The sequence below is a fragment of the Dipodomys merriami genome, unplaced genomic scaffold, assembly GCF_024711535.1.
Source record: "Dipodomys merriami isolate MVZ:Mamm:240054 unplaced genomic scaffold, mDipMer1.0.p SCAF_69, whole genome shotgun sequence".
Classification (NCBI taxonomy): domain Eukaryota; kingdom Metazoa; phylum Chordata; class Mammalia; order Rodentia; family Heteromyidae; genus Dipodomys; species Dipodomys merriami.
The window spans coordinates 4,292,617-4,314,122 of record NW_027206279.1 but is presented as its reverse complement, the minus strand read 5'-3'; the positions used below and the strand labels follow the sequence as shown (position 1 = coordinate 4,314,122).

General features: G+C 58.2%; 2 protein-coding genes across 6 annotated transcripts in view; one reads left to right on the top strand and one right to left on the bottom strand.

Moving 5' to 3' along the window:
* Bub1b (BUB1 mitotic checkpoint serine/threonine kinase B) overlaps positions 1–817 on the bottom strand; it is a 58,829-nt gene extending 58,012 nt beyond the window's left edge. Inside the window, exon 1 of one of the 2 annotated variants that reach the window (XM_070005772.1) lies at positions 749–817. The gene's annotated coding sequence lies outside the window, so the exon portion shown is untranslated. The remainder of the gene's footprint in view (positions 1–748) is intronic. The other variant, XM_070005773.1, reaches the window with a different exon arrangement.
* On the top strand, positions 158–20,861 carry Bmf (Bcl2 modifying factor). 4 transcript variants are annotated; one of them, XM_070005776.1, is made up of 5 exons: positions 193–284; positions 1,526–1,661; positions 3,701–3,997; positions 5,862–6,001; positions 17,527–20,861. In XM_070005776.1, exons 3-5 carry the CDS (start codon positions 3,706–3,708, stop codon positions 17,623–17,625), a joined length of 531 nt encoding a protein of 176 aa, XP_069861877.1. In that variant the 5' UTR covers positions 193–284; positions 1,526–1,661; positions 3,701–3,705; the 3' UTR covers positions 17,626–20,861. The 4 variants fall into 4 exon arrangements, with proteins under 4 accessions (XP_069861876.1, XP_069861877.1, XP_069861878.1 ...); XM_070005777.1 differs by lacking the exon at positions 193–284 and adding an exon at positions 1,081–1,143; XM_070005774.1 differs by lacking the exon at positions 193–284 and adding an exon at positions 1,312–1,349.
* The last annotated feature ends 645 nt before the right edge of the window (positions 20,862–21,506 follow it).

Below are 21,506 nucleotides of genomic sequence, written 5' to 3'. Positions count from 1 at the left end.
GCGGTGGGTCGGGTTCTCAGAGCCTGGTCTTCAGCTGACAGGTCCTGACCGGGGGGGGGGGGGGGGGGGGTGTTCTGCGCTGGAAGGGGAGGGGCCAGCGTTGACAGTGATGAGAGGCGGGGGTGTGACCCCTGACCTCCCCGACCTCTGCATCTCCCCCTCCACACACACACACCACGCTGTGAACTCGGCTCACGGCTGCTTTCCCCGATGCTCAGGTGGACCCGAAGCTCCCTGAGGACGGGCACCAGCGCTCCAGCACCGGATCCAGGACCTGGCACCCCGTAGGTGCGGGGGCACGCGGGTCGTGCGTGGCCCGGGGGTCCCGTCGCTCCTCCGGGGCGGGGGGGGGGCGGTGCTGCCACCAGCAGGGCGCGAGTCGGTTCTGGGACTTCGATCCCCCCCCTCCCCTCCCTCCCTCCCCTCTCCCCCCGCCGAGCGCGCGCAGCCGCCGCGGAGGTGCGGGGCGCGGACGCCGTGCGGGGCGCGGGCGGAGGGCCGGGCGCACGTGCGCGCGCTCCTCCGGCTGGGTGCGGGGTCTGCGGTTTCTCCCGAGCTCTCCCCCCGCCTCACAGCGAGCAGGGATGGGGGGGGGGGTCGCTTGGTCCTACCTGGGCTTCCACTGCGAGACCCTGGGGATAAAGCCCGGCCCCGTCCTCCGGGCCCTGGGGCGCCGCCGCAAGGAATCAGCCCGTTCCCGGCCCCCCTGCGCCCCCCCCACCCCGCTCTCCCCACTCCCGCCGCTCACCCCGGGAGGACTCAAGGACTCCCCGGCGTTTCCGGAGCCGGCGCTCGGCGCGGGCGACGACCGCGCTCGCGTTGCGTCTCCGCGGGCGGCGAGACTTTCGCTCGGCCCCTTAGCCGTGTTTCCGAGGGAAGGTTCGCACGTTCGCGACGGTCCCCGGCGGCGGCCCCGCCCAGGACCCGCAGCCGCGCTCGTCATTGGCCGGCGGCCGGCGTGACGCGCGGGGCGGGGCCTCGTCAGCTGTTTGCGGGATGCCCCGGGCGGGCGTATTTTGGAAACAATACGGCGCGGTGCGCGGCGCGCGGTGGCCTGGTCGCGCGTCCTCCTGCCCGCCCGGCCCGGCCCCGGCCCCGGCCCCGGCCCCGGCCCCCGCCCCGGCCGCCGCCCGCCGCAGCCCGGTGAGCGCCCGGGCGGCGGGGTCCGAGCGGGGCTGGGGCGCCTCTGGCCCCGGGGAGGTGGGGGGCGAGCCGCGCGTGTCCCGCGCGTGGGGGGCCCGCGGAGGGGCGGGGCCGGGGGGGTGACCGTGAGGAACCGGGGCGCGGGGGTGCGGGAAGCGGGGTGCAGGACGGAAATCTGAGCGCGCAGCGCCGAGAAGAAAGTTGGGGTGCGCACTTGGGAACTCGGAGGAGTTGGGTTCAGGTGGCCGGGCGCCGGCGGGGCGCGCGCGCCGCGGGGCGGACCCGCTGTCCGGGGTCGGTCGGACCGTGGGGTGGCGCGGGGGAGGTGCGGGGCGCCCCCCGGCTCCCCCCGCGGCGTCTGAGGCTCCTGTCCCCCCCCCAGAACAGCGGGGCTGTCCCCCTCCTCCCCGACCGCGTCCGGGCGCGCAGCCCCCCGCGAGCGCCCATCACCCTGGACCCTGGCGCCGAGACCTGGCATCGCCATCCGGAGGCCGAGACTCTCTCCTGGAGTCCCCCAGGTCTGGAGCGAGCGTGTGCGTGTGGCGTGTGCGCGCGCGCGCGCGCGCGCATCCCCGAGGCCCCGCGTGTCGGACGGAGCGCCCGCTCCGCGGGTGGGGCGCGTGGCATCCCTGCGGTGCCCCGAGGCCGGCCCCCGCCGGGTGTCCGTTGCCCTCCGCGGGGGACCGTGCGTTCCTGGGCGGCGATCCGGGGCGACGTCTTCCCCCTGCCAGCCTGGACGGACATCGCCACTTCGCCTGGGGGTGGTGGGGGGGGGGGAGAGGATGGAGAGGGTTTTACACTTGGCCTCACCCACGGCCCCTCGGAGGCTCCGTGGCCGGGAGAGGCACCTGCGGTTCCTCGGGCGATGGGAGGGGTCTCCCCGGGCCCCGGAGCCACACCCTCCGGCCGCACCTCCCCCACTGTCCAGACTGGGCAAGGGTTGAACTTTGGGGCTTTACTGGGAGGAGGGGGGGAGGGGAAGTGATAAGCTTTAAAGAAAACAGCAAGACAATGACTCCTGCCTGTGATTGGCCTGGAAGGGTCCCTTCTTAGGTTTGGGGTTGCTGGCCTGGGGTGGGGGGTGGGGGGGGGGAAGAGGTTGGAAGGGGGAGGGGGAAACAACTAGGTGACCCCACTTGGTCCTTTCCTGGGCGAACACACGGTGTGTTGTTGATAAGCCGTCTGTCCTTCCACACACACTCCCCTTGGGAAACACTTCTACAGACACGTGTGTGTGCTTTGCCGTGGACGTTGTAGGCATGACTTCATTCTGCAGAGAAAGGGCAGAGACGGGATGGTAGAGAGGCCAGGAAGGGCTGGGGGGGCAAAGGCAGGGTTTCTGAATGTATCCTCACAGGTGAGGACTTCAGCGCTCACAGGGCTTGTTCTTCAAAAACAAGACACTGGACAAACTTTTCTCTTTCTTGCATTGCTTTAGTCATTGATGTGGTTGCCACTTCTAGTTGGCCTGGGGGGGGGGGGTTGCGGGGTTGGGATGGAAGCTCCCGCTGTGGGTGGAATGGTCACCAGCCCCCAGAAAGTGCTGACCTCCGTCAGGTGGAGCAAGAGGAACTTCTTCGTCACCTAGAACCTCATCAACCACCTGAATAACCCAGGCGTTGAGTGAGGTAGAGAGGGGGCTGGATTTCACTTCCTCCTGGCTGGGCACCTTGTCCCCATCAAGTTGAGCTCTGGTAGGAATGGGAGGCTGGAGGGAGGAGGATTTGAAGTCACCGAGATGAGTGAATAGATTGAAGGGGGGGGGGCACGGGCAAAGGCTGGACCAACCTATTGTGGACAGACAGCTCTCCTCTGCTCACAGACAGCTGAACAGGCAGCTGCAGTGACTAACTCCAGTCTTCATGCCCTCTTCCAGGACACACTCTCCCACACCACCAAGCCTGTTTGTTGTGTTGTGCAAGTAGGGGGGCGGGGAGCAGTGTGGATGGGACGGGTGTAGGGCGGGGCTTAGCAGGTTTGGAGGGAACCTGGCTGTCCCAGGATTGCTTGCTTCCTCCTCCTCTTCCTCCTCCTCCTTAACCTGGAGCTTGACTGAGACAAGGGGGCTTGGAGGGTCTGAGGGTCTTTAGAGTGGTTGGTCAGTGTGTGTGGGAGGGGACGGGCAGTCATTGGCCCTCTCTGTGTCCTCATAGCCACTTCTCCAGGTTAGCCTTTTCTTATATTGTCCCAGGTCCCCTGCCTGCAGGTAGCACCTGATCTTGGCTCTGGGATTGCTCAAGACCCTCAGAGTCGAGTTTAGTGAGCAGCAGCCTAGCTCCACAGAGGACATGGGGCGGGGGGAGGGGGAGGGAAGGTGGCTTTGGTGGGCTCAGGGATTGCTGAGCAGGGGTCCTGAATGTTGAAAAGCAGTCTGCACGGAGGAAGGTGGCCATGGCCGTGGGTGATGGTTTGTTCTCCGGGTCGTAACGCCATCAGAAGCTGACCTGGCTCCCTCCATTCGGGAGGGGGGCAGGAAAGAGAAAGCGGCGTGATGTCCTTCGGTGCACGGCCTGCGTGGGGCAGCATCCCGATGTCTGTCTCCTTTGCTCCCTGGCAGGGGAGATGGAGCCGCCTCAGTGTGTGGAGGAGCTGGAGGATGATGTGTTCCAAGCAGAAGACGGGGAGCCAGGGACCCAGCCCGGGAGCCTGCTCTCTGCCACCCTGTTTGCCCAGAGCCAGCTGGACTGTCCCCTCAGCCGGCTTCAGCTCTTCCCTCTCACCCACTGCTGTGGCCCTGGACTTCGACCCACCAGCCAGGAAGACAAGGCCACTCAGACCCTCAGCCCGGCCTCCCCCAGCCAGGGTGTCATGCTGCCCTGTGGGGTGACTGAAGAGCCCCAGCGACTCTTTTATGGTGAGTACTCTTAGCCCCTGTAGAGACTGGGGGGAAAGAGGGGACTTTCCCTCCATCAACCTGCCCCGTTATTTCCTTCCCCATATTCGAGTAGCACAGCGGGGCTGGAGGTGGGGGGAGTTATCGAGGCCTTGACTTTCAACCTTCTGCGTCTCTGCCAGTTGCTTCCTACCTGTACTCAGGACCCCCAAAAGGGCAAAGCTTTCTGCTCTCTCTAGAGGGATCTTTGAGTCCCTGGTATCTCCTCTGACATTCTGTGTCCCTCGACTGACCGACCAAGTCTTCTGTGTCCTGGTAAGTGGTTTGCCCAAGAGCTGGCTAAGAGAGTTGTGACACCCAAGGAAAAAGCCAGCCCATTCTGGCAGGTTCGTGAAGGCAGAAGGTGGCCCCAAGTTGTTACTCGGGAATCTCTTGTGTTTGGAAGGGGAGCCAGAGGAAGAGGTTGGGCCTGCCCGGGCTCCCAGCCAGCAGAGGGGCTGTCTGCAAAGCTGAATCAGACAAGACCCCTTCATTTGTGGGCTTAAATGGTTTGTTTTATGAGAAATAGGCCCTCCCCTGGCAAAAGGGCAGGGTTAGACATTCTGTCTGTTTTCTTCTTTTAGCACACTGGCTTGTGGAGGGAGGGTAAAAGTTCAGAGGCCATCCTTCGCAGACAGAGGGGACACTGCAGTTATTCCCCAAGGGGAATAATAACTCAAGAAGTTCTGGCCCGGAGAGCAAGTTGAAGGCCAGCAGAGGCGACTGGCGCCCCTAGTGGTCACTCTGGTGCCAGCCCTTGGGGAGCTTTGTGTTCTGGCCCCCAAGACCGGCTGGGCAGCCTCCAGAGAGGGACTTGGCTGCTCTGCCAGGAACCTGGGGAGGTTTCTCTTACCCGCCTTTGTGCCGCTGCCCAGAACTTCAGGTGCTGAGCCCAGCTTTTCTCTACTGCACTGAAGAAGTGAGGACACTGTGTGTGTGTGTGTGTGTGTGTGTGTGTGTGTGTGTGTGTCTGTCTGTCTGTCTGTCTGTCTGTCTGTCTGTCTGTCTGTCTGTCTGTCTCTTGCTTTGTTCAACCCAAGGACTCCACAGTCTTTTCCAGAGAATTCTCAACCTGCTGCTAAATGAATAATAGATTGAGTATTTTGGTCAAGTGTAGCTTGAGGAATAAGAACAGAAGGCCTGCATGTGTACTCACACACCACTGCCATGTTGGAGGAGAACCAAGGAGAAGGCTGGGTCATTTCATTTCTGGTTGGCCAGGATCAACTGTGTGTGTGTGTGTGTGTGTGTGTGTGTGTGTGTGTGTGTGTGTGTGTGTGTGTGTGTGTGTGTGTGTGTGTGTGTGTGTGTGTGTGTGTGTGTGTGTGTGTGTGTGTGTTACTGAATGCAAGGCCTTAACTCGGCTACCACTGAGTTGTACTCCTAAACCCTGCATCAACTCTTTTTGCGTTGGTCCTAGGGCTTGAACTCAGAGACTGGGCACTGTCCCTGAGCTCTTTTTGCTCCAGGCTAGTACTCTATCCCTTGAGCCACAAGTCCACTTCTGGCTTTTTGCTGGGTAATTGGAAAAGAGAGTCTTATGGACTTTCCCTGCCCGGGCTGGCTTTGAACTGCGATCCTCAGATCTCAGTCTTCTGAGTAGCTAGGATTGCAGGCGTGAGCCTCGGGTGCTGGGCCTTGTATCAACTTTTACACCCTGGGGCGGCAGACCGGGCAGGCTGTCCAGGCTTGGCTTGGTGCCCTGACAGAGGCAGGCTGCTTCCTCTCCCTCCCATCCTAGGATTCACTCTGAGCCCCAGGTCTTGACCAGAATGGGCAGGCTGGGGCAGGCTGGGCCCTGGCGAAGCTGAGACACGGATCCGCCGTGTTGTGTGTGTGTCCGCAGGCAGTGCTGGCTACCGGCTCCCTCTCCCTGCCAGTTTCCCCGCAGCCCAGCAGCCCCTCGAAGGCCACCGCGTGGAGGTGCAGATCGCCCGGAAGCTGCAGTGCATCGCCGATCAGTTCCATCGGCTTCATACGCAGCGGGTAGGCCTGGGGTCCGGGTGGAGGCCAGGGACCGTCTGCTGGGGCTGAGGATAGCCTGTCGCAGAGCTTGGAAGGGGTGGGGGGAGCGCGGTGGCCTTCCTCCTCCCCGCTCCTGGGCCAGGCTGGCCAGTCCCGGGGTAGGGAGCTGCCCTGACCCCTGCGTGGGCCCTGAGGTGGCCTGCAGCCTCTTCCCCAGGCCGGCGCTGGGACCAGGGCAGGGGAGCCTGGCTGCGGCTGGCCGAGGCCGGGAGAGCCGTGGAACCGGTTGAAACCTGACCTGCGCCGCCGGGGAGCCGTCTGGGCACCAGAGGCCTGGGCGGGCGCTCGGCCGGCAGCCTGGCACCGGCCCCGCCAGGGCGGGGCATCTCGTGTGGCCCAGCGCGTCCACAAAGGCCGGCGGCTGGCCGGCTCGTGCCGGAGCCCCCGGCGCCTCCCGCCCTCACCCTTCCCCCCAGCCCCATCCCAGCTGGGCCACACCACCGGGAAGTCAGCGGGCCTGCCTCCGGGGTGTGCTCTGTGCGTGTGTGTGTGTGTGTGTGTGTGTGTGTGTGTGTCTGTCTGTCTGTCTGTGTCTGTGTCTGTCAGTTCGTCAGTCTGTCCATCTGTCCATCTGTCTGTCTGTCTGTCTCTCTGACTGCAAACCAAAGGAGCAAATGGCTACCAGGATTTGGCAGATCCTGAGATGAGATGGGTAACTTCAGGTGAACCAGACAGAATTATTGATAGGAAGTTTGATGTACGGCCAAGTGATTGCCAGCACTGAGGGGCGTGTGTGTGTGTGTGTGTGTGTGTGTGTGTGTGTGTGTGTGTGTATGTGTGTGTGTGTGTGTGTGTGTGTGTGTGTGTGTGTGTGTGTGTGTGTGTGTGTGTGTGTCTTGGTCAGTTCCCCCCCCCCCAGCCACAGCCGCAGCTGTGGGAAGAAGGGAAGGTAGTGGAGAAGGCCTGAGGTCCTGAGGTGCTCCCCCATCCTGCACCTGACCCCAGCCTGCTCCCACCTTTCCTTCCTGTTCTTTCATCTTCCTTCCTGCTTCTATCTCACGGCAGGAGGCCAAAGGGCTGGTTCCCATCAAGAGGGAGACTTTTCCTCTTTTTCTCGTAAGACCTTCCCGGATTCTCTTGCTTTTTTTTTTTTTTTTTTGTCAGTCGTGGGGCCTGAACTCTGGGCCTGGGCGCTGTCCCTCAGCTCTTCAGCTCAAGGCTAGCACTCTACCACTTGAGCCACAGCGCCACTTCTGGCTTTTTCTGCTTATGTGATGCTGAGGAATGGAACCCAGGGCCTCTTGCATGTGAGGCAAGCACTCTACCACTGAGCCACCTTCCCAGTTCTCCCAGCCCTTTCTTGTTTGACTTATTTTTCCAGAGTCTCATGATTGTGTCTGGATGTCCCAGCACCATGATCCTCCTACCTGAGCCTCCCAGGTAGCTGTGATTACAGGTGTGAACCACCATGCCTAGCAGGCCCATGTTTTTATCTTTTTTTCCTCTGTTTTCCACTCTGTCTCTCTGTCTCTGTCTCTCTCTGTTTTTCTCTCTCTCTCTGCTGGCAGGAAAACTGAGGCAGGAAGAGGGAAGTTGTTGGGGATTAAGTCTCTGGGCTTTGGGTGCGCTGTAGGAAGGCCTAGGTTTGAGTAATAGCTCTGTTACCTACTAGCCATCAGGAAGCCACTTGATTTTATTATGAAGATTATTATGAAAGTTCCCACACATAGTAAGAATTATTATTATTATTAATTTTTGCTGGTCTTTTGGCTTGAACTCAGGACCTGGGCACTGTCTTCCTTAAGTCTATTGCTCTAGCACTTTAAGCCATAGCTCTGCATTCTGTTTTCTGGTGGATAACTGGAGATAAGAGTCATACTGACTTTCCTGCCCAGGCTGGCTTTGAACTATGATCCTCAGATCTCAGCTTCCTGAGTAGTTAGGATTACAGGTGTGAGCCACCAGCGCCTGGCCCCATTCTTGTTCTTGTTGGTTCCCCTTACTGCCTTCCCTCAACTCCCTTCCAGTCTATTCTGTGGTAGAACTAGGCCTAGCCCACCTCTGTTCACAGGTGATCATGGTTGCTCGGGATTGTGGGCTGTATTTAGAGGCCTCATAGAGGCTAACTCTAGAGGAGGTTGAGACAGCCTAATTTCCTTCCTTCCCCAGATCAGGGGCCAGACAATGGCCATTGGGCCTCAGTTGTGTAGGGAGTATGCAGTCCCTTATCCTTGGTTTTAGATCTCAGTCATCTTGTCTGTACTGGGGTCCTCTCCCTGGGAGACGCAGAACACAGGGAGAGACGCGGTGACGAGGGAGATGGTCTGATGGCAGATGGAGCGTGATACCGCGCGCTGTCTCTGCATACCTCGTGAGCACTGTGGTAACCTGGCAGTGCCTGGGTGGGGCCGGGTCGGGGAGGCTCCTGTGGCTGAGAGGCAGCTACGGGCAGAGCGCAGAGTCCACGGGCGCTCACCGTCAGCTCTCTGGGCTTCCAAAGCAGCAGGAATGTTGGAGGCAAAGGGAGTGGAGGCAAAAGCTTTTCTTTTTGGGTGTGGGGGGTTGGAAATAGTAAGACAGGTTTGCCATGTTCCCAGGCTGGTCCTGAGCGTGCTATCCTCCTGCTCTGCTGTAACAGCACCATGCCTCGTGTGAGGAAGCTTTCCCAGACCTGGACACGTGCCGCGCCTCCCCCGGGGACAGGAGTGCTCCTCCCCTATTCCTTTTGGGTGACAGGCTGAAGCAGGGATCCCAGAAGGTCCGTTGTCTGTGGGGTGCTTGGACTGGGTTCTGGGAGCGCTAAGTTCTGTGTGGAGAAGGGAGATACAAAGTAGCTTCCTAACTGGACTCAGGAGCTGCCGTTCCTGGAAGGTCCGAGCCTCCATTTCTGTTCATTCTCTCCGTGGGGTCTCCTCCAGAGCTGGCTCTGGGAATGGGGTGGCTGCTTTCCCCTCCCTTAGGAACCGCTCTGGTCCCACAGCCCATTTGGGAAGTTGTGGGGGCATTGCTAGGCAATGCTAAGAATCTAAGCATCTGCTAGGTGTGGGGCCACACACTAGTACTTGGGATTCAGCCTGGACTGCATAGTGACGCTCTGTACAACAGAACCATATGCCCCAGTCCTCAAAAAGTAGCTGCTGGCCAGGTACCAGTGGCCCATGCCTGCAAGGCTAGCTGCTTAGGACTCCAGAGATACGGGGGATGGCAGTTTGACGCCAACCCAGGCATCCCATGAGACTCTTCCGTCTCAGTCGGTAACCGGGCACCGAAGCACGTGCCTGCCATCCTAGCTACATGGGAAGCGTAAACAGGCAGGTCGAGTCCACATGCATCTGGGGATACATGGAGACCCTATGTGAAAAAGAACCAAGACAAGAAAAGGTTAGAGCCGGGCACTGGTGGCTCACACCTGTAATCCTATCTACTCTGGAGGCTGAGATCTGAGGCTCGTGTTTCAAAGCCAGCCTGGGCAGGAAAGTCCATGAGACTCTTGTCTCCAATAAAGCCCTGCCAGAAAACAAGAAGTGGTGTTGTGGCTCAAGTGGTAGAGTGCCAGCCTTGAGCTGAAGAGCTGAGGGACAGCGCTCAGGCCCAGAGTTCAAGCCCCACGACTGCCAAAAAGAAAAGAAAAGAAAAGGTTAGGCACCTGGCTCAGGGCATAGGGCACTTGTCTAGATAGCAGAAGCCCCTGACTTCAATCCCTAGTATCACCAGAACACAAGCCAAGCGCTACCACCAGGGTTTGAAGTCAGGGCTTTACCACTTGCTAGACAGGTGCTCTACCATTGAGTCATGCCTCCAGCCCAGGATTCTTGATGTTGGAAATGGTTTTTCCTCGTAGTCACTCAGTTGAAATCCTCTTTAGTTGTGACAGGACGGATGCTGGGCTTGTGGGAAGATCTGGGTTCAAAAAAACCCAGCTGTGCCACTTCAACGTCTGTGCTCACTGGCAAACCATGGCCCCGCAAGCGCGGTGTTTCAGGGCTTGTGTGGCAGAGGTGCCAGTTATAATACAGTTATTGGGCTGGATTGGGGGTGTAGCTCAGTGGTAGCACCCTTACCTGGCCTGTGGAGGCCCTGAGCTTGATCCCCAGCATACAAACAAACAAACATACAGAATCACTATTGTGTTTAACTGCACGGGAAGTTGAACGCTTCTGGGAATATGTTAGGAGATGAGTTTGCGATTTCTCTTGGACCTGGTTTTATAGCTCTTGGGGAGCTCCGTTGGAAGTTGTACCAAAGTTGTGTTTGCACGGTTTATTAACTAGCAGCTTCTCTGCCCAGCAGCCCCGATCCTTTGTTCAGGGCGCCCTGACTGCTTCCTGACCCCTTTGGAGGCTGTCCATGTTGGCGAGTCGTTTTCTGGAGCTCAGACCATGCCTAATGAGGTCACACAGCCTCTAGACGGGAATGACCCCTTGTGGGGGGTTGGGATGGGGGCCCAGAGTGTGAGGGCCCCTAGGCAGCCAGCCTGTGGGGCAAGAGTGGTGGATCCACTCAGGACAGTGCCGAGGAGGAGGAGGAGGAGGAGGAGGAGGAGGAGGAGGAGGAAAAGGAGGAGGAGGAGGAGGAGGGGCTGTGTAGAGCCCGCGTGCGTGAGAGCCAGTGCTGGGGCTCGGGCCCTGTGTTTGCTCTGTGGCTGGCTCTGTTTATATCACTCGCTATATTTAGCTTCTGAGTCATCAGCGTGGCAGACTAGAGGCCGAGTTCCCCACAGCCGCACCTGACTGCTTGCGCTCTTCTAGGAGAAGGGCCTTGGACTTCCGGACCCTTCATTCTTCCTGCCCCACCAGGGCGGGCTATGGGAATGGGATGGGAGTTGGTTTTGGTGTGGGGTTTTTTTGCTTTTGTTTTGGTGGGGGGAGAGGTGACGAGCAGGGACTCTTTAAAAGAGGCACAAAGAAGAATAAAGAAAAATGCCTGTTTTGTGGTGTGTGTGTGTGTGTGTGTGTGTGTGTGTGTGTGTGTGTGTGTGTGTGTGTGTGTGTGTGTGTGTGTGTGTGTGTGTGTGTGTGTGTGTGTGTGTGTGTGTGTGTGTGTGTGTGTTGTAGATGTGTGGTCCTGGGGCTTGAACTCTGGACTGGGCACTGTTTCTGAGCTTTTTTTTTTTTTTTTTTAAACTTTAGGGTAGCACTCTACCACTTAAGCCACATCTGGCTTTTTGGTGGTTAACTGGAGATGAGTCTCACTGACTGTGACTTTCTTTCCCGGGCTGGCTTTGAACCACGCTCCTCAGATCTCAGCCTCCTGAGTGGCTAGGATGACAGGCGTGAGCCACCAGAGCTGGCCTCCCCTGCCTTGCCTTTCAGTCCACATTGGGCAGCTAAGCGGACATGTCCCATGACCAGAACAATACCGGTCTGCCCTGTGCTAACAGAACAGTCCAACCTTTATCCTGCCCAGTCTGCCTAGTCCTGCCTAGCAGACCAGCTCCCGACGGGGCACGCGCAGACAGCAGCCTGCAAGGCCCCACGCTAGAGCCTGGGGGTTCCTTATGTGCAGCCTTGCAGTCCCACAGTAGGCCTGGTCCTCCTCCACCCCCACCCACGTTGACCTGAGCTTATGGCGCTGATCTGGGATGGAAGGAAACGGAAATATAGAATCGTACCCTGAAGGGGTGGGTAGAAGGCTCAGGGCTTTCCGCCTCCGGGCTGTAGCAGTGGGAAGACTGGCCCAGCCCCGTCCTCCACCTGGTCCTTCAGTCCCCAGCGTCTGGATGCAGTGTGTCAGAGGAACTGAACTCCACGCTGCCTTCAACTGCAGCTGCTGCGCTGGGCTGCCCTTCCTCCTCCGAGAAGCCATTGGCCTTGCCGTGGTGGCGTGGACATGGGTGAGCCCCACTGCCTGGGCCGAGGGAAATCCTTCTGGAGTATTTCCGTTGCCACTTTGCCCCATGGCTGGGTAGCCAGGCGTCTGCGTCAGAAGAAGGCGGGGGACAGGGGTCCTTGGTCCGCAGGTGGCCGTTAGACGCTCACCTTGGCAGTGCCGGTGTCTCTGGCTATGGTGACCAGTCTCCAAGTGGCCAGTCTGGTACGTCCCCAGGGCTTCAGAAACCTGCTCCCCACAGAGTGAGTCCGTGGAAAGGGGGGAAGTGGCTCACAGCTCTTCTGAGCAGCGCCATCCCCGGTGCGCTGACTCCCGGAGCCGTCTCCGGCTTCTAGACCCCTTGCTTCTCACTTTGCGGGAAACGAGGGGTGCACAGGAGCCCAGAGACCTGTCCGAGCCACACTGTAATGGCAGAGAGTTGATGGATTCTGAACCCATGACCCTCCTGCCTTCCCACAGCCTGCCGCCCCACAGACGCACACACAAGACAAGGGTCCGCGGGGCTTGCGTTGATTGCCTTCATCCCTTCTTCCTCAGACCATACTTAGTGTCGTGTTCTGGCTTCCCTTCCCATTGGACTGCAAACTGTAGAGGTTTCAATGTTTTTGCATCTTGGTTCAGCCGGATGCTTGATAAAAAAGCTTGCTGGATCAAGCAAAAACATCTTCCCAAACTTGTCCCGAGTGGAATTTTCCAAAGATCGCCCTCATCTTCGTGTCTCTGCTCTCTCGTTCAGTTTTTAGAGTATGAGGGGGAGGAGAAAACCTAATGGTTGGAAAACTTCACTTTATAGAGCGGGGATCTCCCCCCCGCCTTTAAAGCAGAGTAGGTACAATACTGCATTTTAAAGCCAGGGAGATTGGTCTCAGAGCATGATCTGAAGTTCTAATTTCAGCCTAGTGTTAGCTTTTATTTCTGTTTGATCTTTAGTTAGCTCTGTCTCTGGAAGGTTTTATTTTTTTTTCTGGTCCACAGCATCCTTTCTAAATAGTTAATGATCTGGAAACAATGTCCTTAAACATACTAGGGGAGCAGCTCAGTGGCAGTTCTCCTTGCAAAGTTAACATTATTTCCATAAGGTGACTGAACATGCTGTAATATTTCAGAGCAAGAACATAGCTTTGCAGTCAGAAGTCACGGGTTTAAACAACTCACGTAATTGGCTTGGGGTGACCCCCCCCCCTCTCTCTCAGTTCTTGCTTCTCTATCTAGAAAATAGCAGTGGGGATTCCAGCTCCTTTTGTGTCCTGGCTCTTTGTGGGGATTCCATGAGAGCCTAGGGGAGTCTTCCATGAGTCTGGGCTGGCACAAATTGCTATCTGTTTGGTAAGTTTGCGTCTTGAGGGTTAGGTCCTTGTAAAGTTGCAGGCAGCTTGGCTTTGAGACCTCCTAGGAGAGAGAGAGAGAGAGAGAGAGAGAGAGAGAGAGAGAGAGAGAGAGAGAGAGTGTGTGTGTGTGTGTGTGTGTGTGTGTGTGTGTGACTTAGCTCTGTGAGGGACCAGAGTGATTCATGGAGCCTCCTGAGATGGTGGGAATTACATTAGAACAGGAGGAGGAGGGCGATCCTCACCCAGAGAGAGCCGAAAGAGCCCGTCTCCTTCCCACAGACCGAGTGGGATGAGACGGTTTGCTTCGTGTAACCCAAGCGCACTGCATCCCACAGCAGGCTCTTGGATTAGGAAAGCCTCTTAGGAGTTGGCCTGTTGCATACAGGACATCCTGCAGCCTGGCCAGATCTCAGCTGCTCTTGGCCCTGGACAAGTGGGTCGTGGCACAGGGCTGCCTGGTCTTCAGTCAGCCACACATGCCCCTGTGGCCACTGACTGTGTCCCCTCTACTCTCATCTCTATCAGATGACTGGCCAAGCATTCAGAGCCCCCTGTGCACAGTGGGGATTTAAACACCTGTCCGGTGCACCTGTCTCCCCTAACCACGGCGGGAAAGAGAGGCTGGAGGGATGATTGGGGCGGCTCTGTTGCTGCTGGCACCAACTCAGCCTCTGCAGATGCTTCCATTCTGCCATTAGGGCTCCTGCCTTGGGCACTTTCTATGTGTTCCCTGTTTCTGAGTCCATGGCTCTGTGAGTCTGGGGACTCCAGAATGGGGTTTTTTAGCTCCCCACCTCTGTCCCCCCACCCCACCTCCGCCCCTGCCAAGGGGCATTCATGCTGAGTCTGGAGGAGCTAGGCCTTGCTCTGCTCCAAGGGTTTGCCTTCAGTGACCTGGATGGTGTGCTGGGCACTGAGCCAGGTACCTGAGAGCCAGAGGCTGGGCACGGGCTTTCCTGGTTCACTTTCTTTCTCGCTCCTCCTCCACGCCCTCCCACGGAAAGACCCAAGCTCTCTGCCTTGGTGTCTTTGTGTCTCCCATCCTATTCACTGAAGGTGGATTTCCTCCCTCTTCTCTGTCTCTCTGTTTCTCTCCTTCACATCCTTTTCCTTCCCTTTCTTGACAGTCCCTTTTGTTTAACTTTAAAAAGATATCTTCTTCATTGTCATTCCTTGTGATCAGGGCGTTCTTGGATTCTGTTGGTGTGAGGCTCTTCTGGGGCTGCCCAGGGCTCAGTGCGGAGTGAGGGGCTCTGCTTGTGCCCAGGGAGAGTCCGGGGCCCGCCGTGGGCTGCCAGCCTGGGCTTGCAGGGCTCCAGGCTCACCCAGGCCCGCCCGGCCGACGGCTCTCAGAGGTTGGAGCGCTGGGCTGTGATCTTGGGGGTGGAAAGCACTCCTGGGGTTTCCACGAGGTGGTGTGGGGCCCGGTGCAGTGCAGACCCCCCAGTGGGATCTGTCCCTGGCCTGGCTGCAGTGCCAGGCGTTGCGTTGGTGGAAAGACGTGGCAGGTGATCTGAAGGAGGCAACGAGTAGACCCGGGGGATTGTGCCTTCTCACCGTTCATTCTGCGCAGTTTCTGACCCTGCTGGCCAAGGGGCTGCCCCTCCGCTGGTTTTGTGACACACTTGGGTTTAGAAACCACAGGCCAAATACAACACCTGCATTGTCCTTATAAGTCAATGGGGACAGCGGGAGATGTAGCTTCTAAAGCCTGGGACTCCCGATCATCACCCTGGGTGTGATGAGCCCCAGGACCATCGCGGGCAGAGCCCGGGACCGGCTTCCTCCCAAGGCTGACCTGCGCGCACTGCCTCCCGCCAGCCTGCAGCCATCTGTGCGAGCACCCGCTGGCCAAGAGTTGTTTCTGGGTCCCCAAACACCCTTAAGAGATGGGGTATTGGTCCTCAGAGACCTCAGGACCCGAGGAGTTACCTAGGCATCAGGTTGTATCTCCTAGTAGGCTGTAGAAGAAACTGAGGCATACAGAAATAGGATTGGGGGGCTGGGAAGGTGGCTCACGTGGTAGAGCGCTTGCCTTGCATGCATAAGGCCCTGGGTTCCATTCCTCAGCACCACATAAGCAAAAAGAAAAAAGCCGAAAGTGGCGCTGTGGCTCAAGTGGTAGAATGCTAGCCTTGAGCTGAAGAGCTGAGGGACAGCGCCCAGGCCCAGAGTTCAGGTCCATAACTGGACCCCAAAAAAAAAACAAAGGATTGGCCCTGGCCTCCAAATCATTAGCCTGGCTGTTTTGAGATGATTTGGTGAAGGAAAGGAGAGAGGATCTAATTTGCTATAAAGATGGGTATTGGGCTGGTGGCCAGCTGGGTGAAAAGCACGAGACCCTATCCAAACAACAGACTAAAAGCAAAGGAACTGGAGGCATGGCTCAGGTGGAAGGAGGTCCTGAGTTTAATCCCAAGTAGCACAGAAAGAAGGAAGGAAGGAAGGAAAAGGAGGGAGGGAGAGAAGGAAGAAAAGATGGAGGCAGATGGATGTTGGCATTTGAAGCCTATGGTGATAGGTAGAATATTGATCGATCTAGGACCAGATGATCTGGATTTAATCCAGTCCTTGCCATTTATTACGTGGTGGCTAAGTTATCCAACTGTTAAGTTATCTCATCTACAGTGGACATGGTCATAGACACACACTTCACTGGGTTCTGGGATGACCAGAGATGATCACTGTGCGGAGGGGAACACCTTACAGGACAGCACACCTCAAGGCCCTGGCGAATGATGCTGGCAACGCAGCCGACTCAGAGGTCTGCATTTCTAGTGAGGGGTTGGGGGTGGGGGGGTGGAGCCACGTTGAGAAGGACTGGCACAGAGCCAGGCACAGGAGCGGCTGTTTTTCATGCGTCCCGTTTTCATGTTGTTCTCTAACCAGGTTTTGGGAAGCCGGGTGTGTTCCTTCTTTTTACTCATGTTTGTTTACACAGCACGAGGGAGCGGTGGGTCTCCCCAGCGCCCGCCGGCCTGGCCGGGCCCGGCCCGGGCCACACCCAGCTCCTCTCCCCTCTCTCCAGTCTTGCTGAGCAGTTTCCAGCATCTTCTGAGGGGGGGGGGGGTGCTGGCCGTATCGGCTGTGGTGCCTGGTGTTCACCTGTCAGAGTTTGGGGGTCAGCCTAAGGACACCCCACTTCTCTGTGCCCGAGTGCTGGGAGCCGGGAGAAAATTCAGGGAGGCTGGAGCAGCTGTGGGGGTCCAGGAGACCTGGGTTCCACGTCCAACTGTCCCCCTGGTTTCTTCTGCTTTTCGCCTGTGACTCAGAGCTAACCAGCTGGGGCCGATGGCTGTCGTTTTGATATTAAAAGCAAATGGACTCCAGCTCCCTTGGACGCTGGATGCATGCACACTTGCTCGCTGAGCAGACCCCTGAAGAAATCCATGTCCAGCCTGGCCCAGTCCATCTGTCCACCCAGAACCCTGCAGAGAGGTCCCCCTCCCCAGCTTCCCCCTGGCAAAGCCGGGTGGGAGCCCACCATGACCCCCCCCCACTTCTAGCACCCGCTGGTCCCCTCCGCGCCTCTGGGGGAAAAGGTACCTGTTTGGGCAGGCCCCCAGGTCCCAACCTGAGAGTGGCTGAACTCTGAACTTTACTGCCCCCCTCCCCGGCTTTCTATTCTGACAGCAGGACCTGGTGTGACCCCCAGAGCAGAGCGTGGTGTGCATTCTTTGTTTTTGTTTTGTTTTCAAGTATGTTCTTGCTTAACGTTTAATTGGCTCCAGTCGGTAGGAAAGCGCTCCAAGAGCGATTATTTATGGTTTACTGTCAAGAGCAGCTATAAAAAGGGCAGCCCTGAGCCTCGGGATGCTGAGGGGAGGGGGTGTACCCCGTGTGTGTGTGTGCGTGTGTGTGCGTGTGTGCGCATGCATTCACACACACACATGCAGGAGTGTGCATGTGTGTGTGTGCGCGTGTGTGTGTTTGCACTGGATGAAATCAGACTTTTGCTGCCTCAGCAGTGTGGTTTAAATTGAAGATTAACCCTTTGACCTTTACAGTGTCAAATCACTTGCAGATGGAGCACCCCCCCCTTGTTCTCTGTGTTCCTTTGGAGGGGAGGTGGGGGGAGGCTTTTCTTTTCTTTCTGAAGCAAGTTCGTTGTTCACGCAGCTGAGGTCTGGGGGCTCAGGAGCCAATCTGATTAAAAGCAGCACTTGGTTAAACTCTGGACAATCCTGGGAGCAGGGGGGGAAGGCTGATCCTTTTCTGCACAATGCACATAGAAGCTGGGCTTTTCTTTTTTTTGTGTGAAAACTGCAATTGTTTTTTGTTTTTCTGTGTGCCCCTCCTCCTCCCTCCCCATCGCCTCCCCCTGTCCCCCCCACCGGCCAGGGCTGCTAGTATGAACAGGCAGCAGCCATGTCTCTCTTTCCCTTCCAGCACCAGCAGCACCGGGACCGAGCCTGGGGGCAGGTCCTCCTCTTCCTGCACAACCTGGCCTTGAATCGAGAAAACAGGGACCGGGCGGGCCCCAGGTGAGGCTGGGCTGCCCTCGGCGCACGGACAGCAGGAATGCGCTCCAGAGCTGGAAGGACATCGGGAAGGACTGACCCCCTCTTGCAAAGTTGTTTTTTTTTTGTTACTGTTATTTCTACGTTTTTCTCTCTGTACATATGCCACACCCCCTTCTCCCCCTCTTCGTTCCCTGTTCAGGGCCTCAGCCAGGGATGGGGCCTTCGTCAGACACTGTTGACAGCCCAGCCAGGGACTCCCGAGGCTCTGACAAGTGAATTCCTCCTTCAGCACTGCTGGGAGGCGGTGACCGCGCAGCCCCGGCTCCAGGAAGTGGGCGCCAGCTTCTCCGTAGGAACTTGGTGCAGAAATAGGAGGCGCTGTTAGCCCTTCCCTGCCACCAGCGAGCGGGAGCCCCGGGTGTGATGGTCCCGCTGCTTTCACTCACCGGGGCCGGCTGGCCGCTTCCACATCTGGAGCCAGCCCAGGGCTCAGGGATTCCTTGTCCAGACCCCGCTATTCAAAGGTGCCAAGAAATGAACCCGGCCTGCTTTCGTCCCCACAGAGACCCCCAGATTGGTGCTGAGGTGCAGAGCCTGCTGCCCCCCCCCCCCCGTCTTGTGACACCCTTCGTCAGCTCTGTTCTCAGATGACCCAGCACTTGGCCTGCGTCCGCCCTCAGCGTTGGCAGTGCGGGACACAGGGGGGAGAGGTTGCATGGAATGGGGGTGGGGGGGATAGGAAATGGGGTAACCATACCACAGGTAAGAGAGGACCCCAGGCCTGCTGGTTTCGGTGGAAACACGTACCTCCATCCTTGTACCCCATTCCTTTCTCAAAGTTAGGGGGGCAGAAGAAGAAGCCAGAACAGTGGCTTTGTCATCTGAAACGTGACTTGTGAAGAACCGGACGATGATTAGAAGGGGAGGATGGGCACGCACGTCCTGTCCTCCTCCAGCTTCCAGAGGAGCAAGCCGGAACCCCGGGGGTGCCCTGCTCCTCTAGACTTCCTTCCGTCTCCGCCGCAGTGCCGGGAATTGAAGGCCGCCGCTGGGCCGCTCTGCTGGCAGACGCAGGAAGCTGTTAACCAGACTCTGAGGAATGAAATGATCATTGTCGCCTATGAAAGAAAAGATGACGTTGGTGCTAATGATGAAAGCATGAAGACCCAAAGACCAGACGGCTCCCCTGGGCAGACAAGACTTCAAGGAGACTGGACTCCTAGAGAACCTGAGCCAGCCCGAGCTGCTCCAGCCGTGCAGGGAGGAGCTCACCACGCCTGTGAGAGGCGAGTGGTCCGGTGGATTTACCGTGGGCAGGTTGCGCACTGCACAGGGGCGTCGGCGGAGGGAGCAGACGCAGCGAGGCTGCCCTGTGCTCTGCTGTCTGCGCCATGTGTCCCACAGGGAGCAGCCGTCTGTCCCGCCGGGGTGCCTTTCCTAATTTGCACAAAGGTACCATACACCGTCATGGTGGCCCACGCATGACCCAGGACTGCGTGTACGCCTCTGTCCTCCCAGCGGGGGATATTACCTCTTCTTCGCAAAAACCATATTCTCAGGGTGCGTGTCAGGTTTGCCCGGCCTCGCGGGGGGCGGGGACGGGCATGTGATGGCCAGCGCAAGGCCCAGCCTTCCTCCCGGCGTTGTGAGTGCGGCTGCTGCGTGGCCTTCCCTTGTCCTTGCCGGGGCTGAGACGGGCAGGCCGCCGCCGTGTGCTGTGTGCGTGCGCCCCCGGGCACCATGGCTGGCCGCTCGTAGCCGGTCTGAGCGAGTGGTCCAGACCTCGGTGCCCAGGTGGAGCCATCCGTCTCAGAGAGCTGGCCACGCTCGGGTGGGCGGGCTGCCCCGCTGTGCTGAGCTCTGGGCCTGGAGATGGCCGCGTCCCCCGCGCACAGGGTCAGGGAGCGGGCGACGCTGGTCTGATGCGCTGGCTGCCGCTCAGGCCACGCCGGGAAATCCCACTGAATCACAGGCCGGCCAAGGCCAAGCCAGAACCCTTCTGTCTCTCCCTCCAAACACCAACCTGGATGGGGCCATGGCTCCAAGGTAGAGCCCCCCCACCTCTGTCCAAATGCCCCAGGAGACCCTCTGGCTGGCCCTTTAGATTGGTCCTGATTGCCCCTACCCTCTGCTGGGTAAGTTGGCTTTACATTCCCCCTCCCAGTCCAGCCTCAGGAGATAGTCTCTCCATACCCCCCCCCATTTTTCTCTCCCCCACCAAGACCCTGGCTGTCTCTAGGGAGGGGTGGAGGTTGGGATTCAGAGGCTGGAGGGGGTGACCTGGGTACTGTAACAGCAGAGGACAGGGGGGATTTTGTGTGTCGGGGGAGAGGGTTCGAATCCCCTTCCTAGTGCAGCAGTGCCCCCAAACAGCTGAGTTCAGGGCCACTAGTAGGGATTTCTAGAAGCCAAACAAAACTCCCCGACCCCCAGGCCGGACACAGACTCCCCCCGCCAGGCTCTGCCGGGCCTGCTGTTTCACAGATCGGTGGCCTCCTGTTCAATCAGGCGGGGGCAGAGATCACCTCCTGGTGAGCTCCCCCAGTTCCCAGGGGTGAGGAGAGGTGTCCCCAGCTCTGTGGCAGGCTTGTTTCCAGAGTGGACAGGGTCTCCAGCTATTCAGCCTGGGCCTGGAAAAGAGGGGGGCTTGGGAACCAGCCAGCCAGGGCCCCTGCGAGCCTGGAGCTTTCCCAGAAAGGGGTTGTGAAGCCAGGGTTACTGTTCTCTGCAGGAGCTCGCTCCGTTTCTGGGCGAGCACAGAGTAGCAGACTTGAGCGTTCATGGCTGGACAGGGCTTCGACCCAGCAGGAGATGGCTGCGTGGCATGTGGACACAGCACCCTGGTGGCAGCCGCCATTGCACCCCTGTGGGAAGGGATTGGCCCAGCAGCCTTCAAAGCTTCCTGGAGGTGCTCTGAGCAGCTAGCCGGCAGGACCGAGCCTCGCGGGCGGTCAGAGCATCCCAGCTTTTCGCAGAAGCACAGCCGTGCCGCAGGTGCTGTCGGTGCAGGTGCTTCTCTGGGGCGCTGCCCACTGGTCCGCCCGTCCCTGGATCCCAGGCATGGGCAGGGGAGACCCAGTGACATGTAGCATTTTGTCTATTCCCGGGTTAGTTCCCCTGGGGTCTGGGCACTCTGCCTTGGGGAGAGGGAAAGGAATGGGGACCCATCCTTTAAAAAACATCTGTGTAGATTTGTGTTCTTCACGTACCTGTGTGTATATATCCTTCCTCGCCATCAATTGGTACAGTTTTTAATAAAAATTTAAAGCAAAGCCGGGTCTTTCTTTTCCTGAGGTGTGGGTAAAAAGGCCCAGCAAAGGTCAGGTGCTGGAGGCTCACGCCTGTAATCCTAGAGACTGCGGAGGCTGAGCTCTGAGGATCATGTTCAAAGTGATAAAGGGATCACTTAGAGCTGTGGCCCAAAGTGGTAGAGCTCTAGCCTTGAGCAGAAGAGCTCAGGGACAGTGCCAGATCCTCAGTTCAAGCCCCATAACTGACAACAACAACAAAAAAAGCCAGGTGCTAGTGGCTTATACCTGTAAATCCTAGCCGCTCAGAAGCTGAGATCTGGAAGATCAGGGTTCAAAGCCAGCCTAGAAAGAAGGTCCATGGGACTCCATCTCTAAAATAACCAGCAAAAAGCAGTACTAGAGGTGTGGTTCAAGTACAAGTAGCAGAGTGTCAAGCACAAGGTCCTAAGGATAAACCTCAGTAATGGAGGGGCTGGAAATGTGGCTTAGTGGTAGAGTGCTTGCCTAGCATGCATGAAGCCCTGGGGTTGATTTCTGAAGAATCAAAGCTGTGGCACTGTGGCTCGAGAGGTAGAGTGCTAGCCTTGGGCAAAAGGAGCTCACAGACAGTGCCCAGGCCCTGAGTACAGGTCCCAAAAACAGTAATAGAAACAAA